A 12,486-nucleotide genomic window follows, 5' to 3' on the forward strand; every position below is an offset into this window, starting at 1 on the left:
ACAACAGTTGATGGATTCAAGGTCCAAGTGGATTTGTGGGCAGGACAGGCTTATACCAGGGCCTAACTTTGAGAGGAGGGCAAAGGGAGATCTGCCCCCACCATGGAAGGGGAGCTAATGGAAGAAACAGTGAAGATTGGTCAAGGGAGCCCTGCTAGGCCAGAATGTGCTGCTGAGGACCTTAGTGTTAGGGGCAGCAAGGCCAACACTGCTGAGTCACGCTGAGCTCAGCTTGGTGGTGGTTGTGGGGCGGGACACAGGCCACACCCAGGCTGACAGCTTGCAGTCCCCTTGCTCTGAGGGGGTTGTGGTCTGTTTTTCCCTACTCCCTCCCTTTCCCTCAGTGTGGTCAGGCTGTTGTATGGCCCTGGAGTGGCTGTCCTATACATATCTTTCTCCTGACTTGATGTCTGCGGTGCCCTGTTGATTTGGGGGCCAGAGTTACTCATTAACTACAGTGCTTCAGAACCTGACCTTTGGCCTCCAACCCACAGGCCTGGACAAAGCTGTAAAGGTGGGAAGAGACAAAACCCGGAACTCATAGAGGACAAGGATACAGAGAGAAGAGGGGTGCACAAATGTGGGTGGCAGTCTCATAGGCTGGAGGTGGGGGGTGAGGGTGGAACAAAGACCAAGTCCCCTTAAAATGTCTTCCTCTTCACCTCTGGTGCCTCTGGTAATCATCGTCTAGGAGTCTGCTCCAGTTCCTGTGGCCTCCTCCCTCCCTCCATTCTGTTCTTTCAGAATCAGCAGGATCTCTGGAATTCCAGAATCCTGTCCCCAGGGCTAAGGACAGCCCTGCAGCTGCCGTGTGTCTATGGAGAGGTATGTTGTGGGTCCCTGTCTGCATGCCTCAGTGGAAGGTGGGCCTGGTGCCTGTGCTTGCTGCCAGCTGTGTGGACACTGGACCATATCATCCAAAGTGGACCTGAGGTTTATTGGCACCTCCCCCAGGCCACCATTCCCACCCCTCCCAATAATTACAAAAGTAAGAAAAATGCCTTTCCCCGTTCCCCATTCATCCCAGGAAAAATGTCATAATTTATGAAGAAAAGACACAGTCCAAGGCAGCAGGAAGCCTCAGCCCATCTTCTTCCAGATGGTGAGTGAGGCAGTGAGGACTCCAGCCACAAAGATGGTCACTGTCTGCCATGTGGGGGTCCCGAAGTAGGAAAGGAGGCCATCCTGAGAACAGAGACATGGTGTTACTTCAATACAGACTGCAGGGGAAGAGACTTCACATGCAGGGATGCTAAGGAGCTCCAGGAACCCTAGGAAGGAGGGTTGTAAATCTAATGCCAACCTGGTAAGCCTCTTGAGACCCTCACTCAAAATACAAAACTTAGGGCTAGCAAGATAGCTCATGGACGGAAGGTGCTTGTTGCCAGAAAATTCCATCTCTAGAACCAACAGGATAGGAGAGAACAGACTACTGCAAATAATTATCCTCCGACACCCATGCACCCACACACACACAAAATAAATAAATGTAAAAAGTACCTCACTCAACTCATGATCCCAAAATGGGAAAACAAAACAAATAAAACCACGATTATAATCTGGAAGGGACGGCTCACACTGTAATCCCAGCATTTCAGAAGGTAAGACTGGAGATCACAGGTTTGGACCAGTATGGGCTACATAGTAACTTCCAGACCAGCCATGTATGTATGACGCTGTCACAATTAAAAAAAAAAAAAAAAAAAAAGAGGACAAAGGCTGCAGCTCAGCTGCAGAGTGCTTGCGTGTGGAAGGCCTGGGGCCATCCCAACAGCTCATAGACAGACATGTGGATGCAGGGGCTCAGTCTCTCAAGGGCGTCTTCAGCTACAGAGCGAGCCTGAGGACAGCCTCAGATACCTAAGACCATCTCACTAAGTAAATAAATAGATGAGAAACACAAGAACCCGGGCATCAAATCACCAGTGCACCTGAGATTCCAGAAAGGAAGGCACCAATCAAGTCAGGCCTCAGAGAAGTCAGTGGGTACCAGAGGCACCAAGCGGGTACACCTAAGGTCACGCACCTTAGATCATTACTTGAATACCTGGGACACCTCTGTGGTGACCCTTAGTCTGAAAAAGTGGCTCTCAACCTGTAGTTCATGACCCCACAGGGGTTACATATCAAATATTTACATTAGATTCATAACAGCAGCAAAGTTGCAGTTAGGAAGCAGCAATGAAATAACTTCATGGCCGGGGGGGAGGGGGTGCCAAGGGGGAACTGTATTAAGGGGTTGTAGCCCCAGGAAGGATGGGAACCACTGATCTCAAGTACAGCTAGGCCTGAGAGGTCTCACCCAGCCACCCTGGTCTTGGATCCAGACAAGCAGCCGCTCCCGGAGGAAGTCCAGTGTCCAGCCCATGATGGTTCTGATCAGCTCGGGCACTTTAGTGCACAGGGCCTGCGGGGAGCAGGAAGGTTACACTGGGGGCTGAATCTTACCCCACTGCCCAGAGGTGACCTTAAACCTTTGCTTTCAGTCCTCTGCCTTTACTAAGCAGTCTCTCCCCTGTGGTTTAAGTCAGCGCCATTAATTACAAACTAGAAGCTTCACTTACCTGCTCAGGAACCCTGACTCCTCAGCGCCCTCTAGGTAAAAACCAAAAGGCTCAGAGGTAAGGCTCAGTAGTAGGCGATGGTCTAGCCTCTGTGTGCCCCTGGGTTCCACCCCCAGCTCCAAAACCAAACACCAGGAAGAGAGCTAGGAGTACTGTTGACTGCCAGGACTGACACCTAGTTTTAGCTGGTTGGATCAATCGATCGATCTATCAATCTATCTATTTATTTATCTATCAATCTATTTGTCTATCTATGGATCATCAATTTATTTTTGGAAACAAGATTTCTCTATATAGCCCTAGCTGTCCTGAACTCTCTGAAGACCAAACTGACTTAGAACTCAGATTCAACTGTCTCTGCCCGAAGTGCTAGGATTAAAGTTCAGTACTACTACTCCTGGCCCAGACACCTAGTTCCTTTGGAAGGACAAGAGTATGGAGTTCCAGGACTCTAAGGGGACCTAGCTGTAATTCTGGGTCCCTAGGAACATCTGGCAATCTGGAAAGGCCTGAAAGCCCCCAAGGCCCGTTTGACGACCACCTCCCCGTTCTGTTGTTTTGAGCTGCAGTGGCCTAGCACTGCCCACATCTACATCAGACGTCTAAAGTGATTCTCTTGCCTCAGTCATCAGCGTACCTGGGACTATGTGCACAGCGGCACCAGGGCAGGCAATCCACCTCTTCCTTCATATCTGTCACTCTCTAATACAGACTAGCTCTGCCTGAACAAGCCTTAATCCAGACATTCTCACTCAAAGCTAGGGCCCTAAGTCACTTTCTAGAGTGGTTTTCTAGACCGGGTAAGACCACCTCCTGGCAGACTCAGGACTTGACCTCTTGACTGAAACAGTGCTCTCTCCCTGGCCTGCATTCTGTAGGAACCGCTATCCTTTTGCTTCCAGTACTGAAGACCATCAGCTCTGGCATGAAACCACATCAAGGAGATGGGGGACAGCATGGAGGATGATCAAGAGTGTCCCAAAAGTGACAGCAGCACTCACGATAACAAGTGTATCTGCTCCTCCCTAACATACCCACCACAGCCTGGTCTTGAACTTGCTCCATATCTAAAGATGATCTTGAACTTGTGATCCTTCTACTTCCACCTTCAAGTGCTAGAACTGCAGGCATGCCCCAACCACAGCTAGTTTATGTGGTACTGAACCTGGGGCTACTGCACATGCTAGCCAAGCACTCTGTCTCCTGAGCTACAGGCCCAGCCCCTCTTGTGTATTTGTGTGCATGGTGGTGGGAGACAGAACCTAAGGCTCATACATGCTATGCTCAACACTCAGCGGTTCTACCACACCTATTGCCATGCCCATTTCTGTTGGTTTAAGAAAAACAACCTAGGTCTTAGGTAGTCCAGGATAGCCTGAAACTCCGCATTTAACTGCTCTTAACCTTCAACTCCTGATTCTCCTACCTCAGCCTCAAGAGTACCAGAATCATAGGCATTGTGCCACCAGATCAGTTTTAAGCCCGCCTACATTGAGAGATCTTACTTTTTTTTCAAAAAGATTTATTTATTTATTTAATATGAGTACACTGTAACTGTCTTCAGACACACCAGAAGAGGGCATCAGATCCCACTACAGATGGTTGTGAGCCACCATGTGGTTGCTGGGAATTGAACTCAGGACCTCTGGAAGAGCAGCCAGTGCTCTTAACACTGAGCCATCCCTTCAGCCCATGTGAAATCTTTCTAGACTTCTCTGATCCGTCTCAATAGTCTACCTTACAACTCTCTGCCAACCAGAACTTCATCATGGAAGGGCTAGCCTGCTCTGCTTGAAGCAGAGGTCAGGTGCTGGAGACAGCCCATTGCACATTAGGGCCAATACATTTGTTGAATGAATAAATGAAGGTATAGACATTTACTACACAGCCATCTCTCTCCATTCCCTGGACCTCGCCACCCCCAGATCCTCACAGACAGGAGAGGGGTGCACCTCTAGGCTTACAACACTGTGGCTACCCACCTTGAGCACCAGTTTGCTAGCAAAGTAGAAAAGGGCAACCACCCGGCCCCAGTTGAAGTTGCCGTCTGCAAACATGTCAGCTGCCACACGGAAGAAGACCTCTCGGGGGGAGTCTGTATCCACATCAGCAATCATCCTACAGGAAAGGGATGAACAGATGCTGAGTACCAGTATGGGAGCTCCCACATTTCCCCCAGACTGAGGAAAACAAAGACCAACCCAAGCTAAAACAAAGGCTATCGAACTGGAAAGGGCACAAGACACACACATAAGAAAGCGAAGAAAATAAATGGTATCTGGATTGGAAACGCAGGGTCCTGGGGACTGTGTGGACTAGGGGCTTAACTTCGCAGAAACGTGCTTTCCTAAGTATCCACGCCCGGGTCATGGCTCAGCAATGGAAAACCTACTCTGAGGGGCTTGAGGTATGACTTCATGGTCAAGCTCCTGACTATGTTGGGGTACCAAAGGCATGGCTCAGTGGTAGAGCACCTGCAGGCACCAGCGAGGGGCTGGAGACATGGCTTTATGGTACAGTATTTTGCACAGCATCTACTAGTGAGTGGCTCAAAGGTAGAGCTTCACCTAGCCGTCCCCAGTGAGGGGCTGTGAGCACAGCTTGGAGGTATGGCTGAACTGCAGAGCACCTGCCGAACATCCACCAGCAAGAGGCCGAAGGCACGGCTCAGAAGACAAAACTTTCTTAACACCACTAAGCACGGGGCTAGGAGTGCAGCTCAAGGGTAAAGGGCTGGCCTACCATGTAAACAGGCCCTGGGTTCTATTCCCAGCACAGACTATCTGAGTTGAGTGGAGGACACCTAGTCCCTTGGGAGGACAAGAGTGCTAGCCCAGTGCCTGAGTTCTTGAGGTGACAGGAAACCCCTGGATGTACCCCAGGTCCCAGGAACCACACCTCTGCAGCTCCATGTTGTTGTCCAGTTCATCGCCAATTCGCCTGAGACACTCGCTCAGCTTCTTGGTGGATGCGTCCTGGGGCGGCTGCTCCAAGGTCAGCTCAGGTGTCTCCCCAGCCATCCTCTCTGCTCGATCCTGGATGAAACTAGATGTGAATGGACACGGGGATAGGAGCACAAAGTGAGAACCAAGTGTTGTTCCTGAAGCCCATCCCACCACAATAGGGCCTCACACTCACCCCTGTAGCAAAAAGGCCCCTGTCTTCATGATCTGTTCAGAGCTGGTGGGCCCTGGTGGAGAGAGGAGGAAAGGGGTGCCTGGACTCCTGGGTCCCAGGGAGAGTCAGGGGGCTGAGTAGGCTCATAACCCTGAGGGGAGACAGAGCTGGGGACCCTAGTAGTGACAAGTAGGGCTACTGCTTCTGATGGACAGGGGGCGGGACCCAACCTGCATCCCAGCTCCTCTGCTAACCCAGACTGCGGAATCCCTAAAGCAAACAGACCCCCAGCTGGGGGGATGGCGCTGGCCTTCCGATCCATCCCAGGCCACCAGCAGGAAGTGGCGCCAGCGACAAGCCCGGGCCTGCCCGGGGGCGCGCACGCGGATGTCCGCTCACAGGGTGCGGATGCGCCGGTCGGAATGGATCCGCGCGCCCCAGCCAGCCCCCGCCCGAGCCCACAGCCGGAGGGGTCCTGGGGTCCTTGGACCCGGCCTAGTTCTCCGCCTCCCGCCTCACCGCCGCCTCCGAGATGATCCCCGGACCCGTCCATCACTGCCGCTGCCTCTCGCCGGGTGCGCCCCGGCGGCTGCGGCGCGCCCCGGTCACGTGACTCCCCGCAGACGTGCGGCCCTCACGTGGGTGCCCCGCAACATGGCCTCCGCCCCGCAGAACTAGTCACGTGATCGTCGCGCGCTTTCGGGGCGGGGCCTCTGCCATTAAATTCACGCATGCGCGGCGCTACCCGAACCTGGACTGGTTCCCAGGGTTGGTTTTTTGTTTTTGTTTTTGTTTTTGTTTTCTATTATTTCTCCTTCATTAGATTCATGGTAGAGAGTACTAAGGAGGTTAGAGCAGAATTGCCGCAAGTTCAAAGCCTGCCTAGGATATGCTTCTCATCCCAGCATTGGGAGACTGAGGCAGGACGGAATATTGCCTGCCACAAACTCAAAGCCAGCCAGGACTGTAGCGAGATTGCCCCAATCTGGAAAAAAAACATAACAAAACAAAACACTTGACCAGAGTGATGGTCCATAGGTCTGATAGAGTGAAGCAAGAAGATTGCTAAGGAGTTTGAGGCAAGCCTGGATTGCATAGTTTGAGTCCAAGCTGCACTACTAAGAAACTATTTCAAAAAACAAAAACAGGCTGTGTGTGGTGGCTCCAATGTCTTTTAATACCAGCCTTCAGAGCTACAAACAAGCAGATGTCTCTGAAATTAAGATCAACCCAGGCTATTTAGCATTCCTTCTAGTCTCCCCCACACACACACAGTTACCTGGCAACAGACAAGTATGCCTGACCTACTATAAAAGGGGCTATCTGCCCTGTCCAAGCTCTCATACTCTCTTATCCTCTTACTTTCTGCCCCTTCTTCCCCGCACCCCTCCAGCCCATTCCATGAGTTCCTGGCCATCTCCTCTCCCCTCCTTTTCTCTCCCCTTCCCCCCTCCTCCCTTCCCAACTCCACTTCCCATGCCCTAAATAAACTCTATTCCATACTACATTTGGCACTACGTGGTACTACATCTGGCACTACATACTACATGGCTGGTACTTCAGGGGGATTCAGTATGGGCCTGCCGGGGCACCCCTCCCACCTCACCATACCATGTTCTACCAAAACATATCCTGCCTCTATTTCTTTTTTATAAAACACAACAAGTCTACATAGCAAGAGACAGGTCAATTACACTAGATACTGAGACCATCACTCAAAGCATAAAACAAAGAGGAAGATGAGAGGAGCAAGGAGACCCTGGTATTGTGGCCCATACCTGTAATCCCGGAACATGGAAGCCCTATGAAGCCAGCATAGGATACCAAGAGAGACCTTTAGCCTCAAGAAAAGGAGGAGGAGGAGGAGGAGAAGAGTCGGGTGGTAGTTGTGTACACTTTTAATCCCAGCTCTCAGGATGCAGGAAGGTAGATCTCTGAGTTTAAGGGCAATCTGGACTACAAAGCCAGATCCACGACAGCCATGGCTACTTAGAGAAACCCTGTCTCAAAGGAAGGAAGGAAGGAAGGAAGGAAGGAAGGAAGGAAGGAAGGAAGGAAGGAAGGAAGGAAGGAAAAAAGAATAGGAAGAGAAGGAGGAGGAGAAAAGAAGAAGAGAAGAAAGAGGGACAATGTGAAGTAGCAGCAGGTCAGGACAGATTCTGGAATATTCTAGTAGGAGTCTATGAGTCTTCTGAGGGTGGCTGAGACCTAAGACCGGGGGAAGTGTTGAGCAGGGAAGAGTAGAGTTTCTGGGAGTCAGAAAGTCTCTTGGCTTGAGTCCTCTGTTGAAAAGCCCTGAAAGCACCCTGAGTGTTTGTTTGTTATTTGAAATAGCTTCTCTGTGTAGCCCTGGCTCTCCTGGATCTCAGTCTGTAGACCAAGCTGGCCTGGAACATAGAGATCTGCCATCTGCTGCCTCTGCTCCTGTGCAGGGAGTAAAGGTGTGTGCCACCGAGGGCAGCTCTTCTTTCTGTCTTTAACTATTTGTATCTTTTTTTTTTTTTAACTATTTGTATTTTTTTTTCCGAAGCTGAGGACCGAACCCTGGGCCTTGTGCTTGGTAGGCAAGCGCTCTACCACTGAGCTAAATCCCCAACCCCTTTTCTTTTTGTTTTTAAGCGTTGGGTTTTATCATGGTTCACATCACTGTAATGAATTTCATGTGCAGTGTTTTAGCTCATTGTTGGTGGCTCTCACTTACCTTGACTTCCCAAGAAGACTGTACTTGCTTGTTCTCATTCCCTAGAAACTAGCACGCTGCCTGACACATGGTTGTCTCCAAATGTATCATTCAGCCTGGCTGAGTGTCAGAAGGGGACAGTGACTGCCTCTGAGACTCAAGTCTCAGAAGCCATGTCTGTCCCTGGGCCTGAGAGGTGTTTCACATGAAAATTGAAGTAAAAAGAAAAGTTGGGATTTGCTTCCCCTTGGGTTCACATACTGGAGAAGGTAAGTAGGTCCCCAGTGTCACGTGAAGAGGCTATGGGAAGAGGAGTGTCTACAAACGAGAGAAGGTCTCATGGAACCCTGTTGGGCTCTCTGCATCCGGAGTGCTATGATTAAAGGCATGCACCACTTTGCCCAGTGATGAAACTTTCTGTTTCTATTTTTTCTTTTCTTTTCTTTTTTTTTTTTTTTTTTTTTTGGTTCTTTTTTTCGGAGCTGGGGACCGAACCCAGGGCCTTGCGCTTCCTAGGCAAGCGCTCTACCACTGAGCTAAATCCCCAACCCCTTATTTTCTTTTTTTAAGAGAGCAGGTTGTTGGGCTGTAGAGATGGCTCAGAGGTTAAGAGCACTGACTGCTCTTCCAGAGGTCCTGAGTTCAACTCTCAGCAACCACATGGTGGCTCACAACCATCTGTAAGGAGATCAGATGCTCTCTTCTGGTTACATAAAATAAAAAATAATAATAATTTAGAGAGAGAGAGAGAGAGAGAGAGAGAGAGAGAGAGAGAGAGCAAGCAGGTTGTTGGGCTGTGGCTGTAGCTCCCTTGGCAGAGTTTCTACCATGCAGAAGTCCCTGGATTTGGTCTCCAATATTGCGTACTCCACACATGAAGACACAACAGCGAATCCCAGTGGTTGAGTTGGGGAGGCACAGAGATAAAGCGTTCCGATACACAGAAAGAGTTTGAGATCAGCCTGGATTACATGACATTCAATCTCAACAAACAAAAAGACAAAGAAACCCTAAAGAGATGGCCTGTTACGAGTGCTCACTGCTCCTAGAGAGGACCAAATTCCCCTGCCAGCATTCACGCTAAGCAGCTTACAATTAACTGCCTCTAACTCCAGCTACAAGGGACCAAACTCTGTCTTTTGGCCTCTCCAAGTACTGCATGCACCTGTGCATACACACATACCTGCACATATGCCCACACTCATTCATAGGATTAAAAATAAATCTAGGAGGCTGGAGACATGGCCAGGCTGCTCTTCAGTGGCCCCAGGTTCACTTCCTGGCACTTACATAGCAGCTCACAGCCGTCTGTAACTTCAGTTCTAGAGGATCTGACACCCTCACACAGACATGCATGTAGGCAAGACAAAAAATGCACATGAAATAAAAACGAATAAACAAAAATTTAAATCAAGCAATCAATGTAGCTGGGCATCGTGGTGCATGGTTTTAAACCTAGCACTCAGGAGGTATATGCAGGACCAACTCTGTGAGTTCAAGGACAGTCAGAACAGTAAAGTCACATCAGCGGGACCCAGCCACATTACATCCACAGTCAATAGCAAAGTATGGTGGATGAATGTGTACATGTCTATGCCGAGTTCATTTTCCCTACTCTTACACAGTCCAGAAGCCCCTCCCTAGGGAATGGGGCCATACACAGTGGGCAGAATCTTGACACTTCAATCAACAAAGATAATCCCCCCAACCACGCCTACAAGTCAACCTAATCTAGACTTTCTTTCCTTAATACTTTTTCCCTAGCCAGGCATGGTGGTGCAGGCCTTCAATTCCAGCACTCGGGAGGCAGAGGGAGGCATATCTCTATGAGTTCAAGGCCAGACCGGTCTCCATAGTGAGTTCTAGGATAGCCAGGCTGTTACAGAGAAACCCTGTCTCTAAAACTGGGGTCTATAAATGCTCGAGGCCGGAGAGGAGGGGTGGGTTGTTGTTGGTTGCTGGTGGTCGTTGTTTGTTAAGTAGTTGGGCACAAGAAAAGAACCAAGAAGAAATTAGATATCCTAACATTGCAGATCAAATTTGAGTCTCTGATCCCGTGCTCTCCACCTCCCAAGTGTGAGGCTTTTTATTTTAAAGATCTATTTTTTTTAAGATTTATTTATTTCGGGGGTTGGGGATTTAGCTCAGTGGTAGAGTGCTTGTCTAGCAAGCGCAAGGCCCTGGGTTTGGTCCCCAGCTCCAAAAAAAAGAAAAAAAAAGATTTATTTATTTCATGAAGAGGACATCAGATCCCATTACAGATTCTGTGAGCCACCATGTGGTTGCAGGGAATTGAACTCAGGACCTCTGGAAGAGCAGTCAGTGCTCTTAACCACTGAGCCATCTCTCCAGCCCAAGTGCTAGGCCTTTAGGCACATACCTCTGTGCATAGTCTGTAAGGTTATGAGGCAGTCCTCATACCTGGGGCTCCGTGGGTGCTCTGACCTTCATCTCAGCCCCAAGTTTCCCATTTTGATGCCTTGACTGAATTAGCATTGCACCGCATTGCCACGCACGCCACGCACGCCTCACCCGGAAGAAGATATGAAGTCCAAAGTACAGTTGTCATGGAGACAATGGTTATTCGCCACCATAATAAGAGAAGTTAAAAGGCAAGACATTGAATTGAAAGGCGTGGTTTTAGTTAACGGTTTGTTTTATCTTTAGTTGATGGGCATGTACGCGTGAGTGCAGTGCCCATGAAAGCCAGAAGAGGGTGCCAGAGTCTCCCGAACTGGAGTTAGCCAGACTGATGGCGTTCTCTATTAGAACAGTGAGTGCTCTTAACCGCTGAGACATCTTTCCAGGCCAAAGCTCTGTACTTTTATTCAAGCTGAAATTTTCTCACTGAAGCATTGCCAAGCAGGATTTAGTACACTCAGTGCCTCTTGCTTCCTGATAAGGGGACATTAGCCAGTTGAGAGGGTATTGGAAAATGTCTAGGCTCTGCGGCCCACACACTCTTTCTGCTGTGGGCACTTACACAGGCTGGGAGCTCCAGCTCTCCCACCCACAATTTGTTTGTTGTTTGAGATATGAGACAGGGTTTCTTTGTGTAGCCCTGGCTGTCCTAGAACTTCCTCTGTAGACCAGACTGGCTTCAAACGCCCAGACATCCACCTACCTCTGGGATTAAAGGTATGTGACAGCACGCCCAGCATCACCCAGCATCACCCAGCATCACCCCCAGTCTTAATCAGTCCCAACAAGGAAACCAATCTCCAGGGATGAGCAAGCTTGATAACGCTACCCTGGTGATCGGTGTTAGTCGCCAGGCATTCCATGTTTCTTTTTTAAATAAGATTGATTTATTGATTTATTTATTATAAGTACATTGTAGCTGTCTTCAGACACACCAGAAGAGGGCATCAGATCCCATTTCAGATGGTTGTGAGCCACCATGTGGTCACTGGGAATAGAACTCAGGACCTCTGGAAGAGCAGTCGGTGCTCTTAACCGCTGAGCCATCTCTCCAGAAGAACCCTTTTCTTCAAGACCAGTTTGGGCTTCTCATTGTAGAGCGACAGGACAGTGGAAAATCACCCTGCCTCTGGCCTGTCCCCAAACCAGGAGCTTGGAAATCTCTACTCCCATGACTCAGGGTGAATGGCCAGGCAATCATCCTGGCTACTCCACTTCGCCACTAGCCACTAGCACACAGTGCATGTTCCAAAGACTATAAAAGCCTGTCCCTCTGCCTGGCCCAGTCTGTCTCTGTTCTGGGTCAGAGGTAGCTGCCATTAAGGGTTTCTCCCGTGGAATCTCTCGTGTGAGGAGTGTTGTATGGTACCCTTGCACCAGAAAACTCATTCATCCCTTCCGAAGAAGCACCCTGGCGAGGGTGTGGCTGGGGAACAACGGAGAGGGTTTACAGTAAAAACAGAGGCAAGGTGACTTTCAGGGGCTCAGATGTCAGGGGCTGTGTGGGAACAACCAACAGCCTTGGAACTCATGGCAGATGGCCTAATGGTTAGCACAATCACCATGGGTGTGTGCGGGAGAGGCAGAGTCCCAAAGATTATATGTCCTGAGGACTTGACTCTATTGGGGAGTTTCACTCTGCTTGTTGCCCTCGGGGTCACCCTTCACCCATAGTCTATGGGTTGTTTCCAGCCCCTTACTCAG

At 49.7% G+C, this 12,486-nt stretch overlaps 1 protein-coding gene and 1 long non-coding RNA gene across 2 annotated transcripts; one reads left to right on the forward strand and one right to left on the reverse strand.

Annotated features, from left to right (window-relative positions):
* Positions 1 to 324: 324 nt before the first annotated feature.
* On the forward strand, positions 325 to 4,453 carry LOC147996800 (uncharacterized). The gene is made up of 3 exons (XR_015651425.1): positions 325 to 580; positions 692 to 825; positions 3,443 to 4,453. It is a non-coding gene; the product is annotated as an uncharacterized LOC147996800 (long non-coding RNA).
* Positions 917 to 6,323, reverse strand: Bax (BCL2 associated X, apoptosis regulator). The gene is given in 6 exon segments (NM_017059.2): positions 917 to 1,185; positions 2,303 to 2,407; positions 4,547 to 4,682; positions 5,463 to 5,609; positions 5,703 to 5,754; positions 6,201 to 6,323. Coding segments are annotated over 6 exon segments (579 nt in total). The 5' UTR covers positions 6,235 to 6,323; the 3' UTR covers positions 917 to 1,080.
* Positions 6,324 to 12,486: the final 6,163 nt, after the last annotated feature.

Source organism: Rattus norvegicus, chromosome 1, assembly GCF_021556685.1.
Source record: "Rattus norvegicus strain SHRSP/BbbUtx chromosome 1, alternate assembly SHRSP_T2T, whole genome shotgun sequence".
Taxonomy (NCBI): Eukaryota; Metazoa; Chordata; class Mammalia; order Rodentia; family Muridae; genus Rattus; species Rattus norvegicus.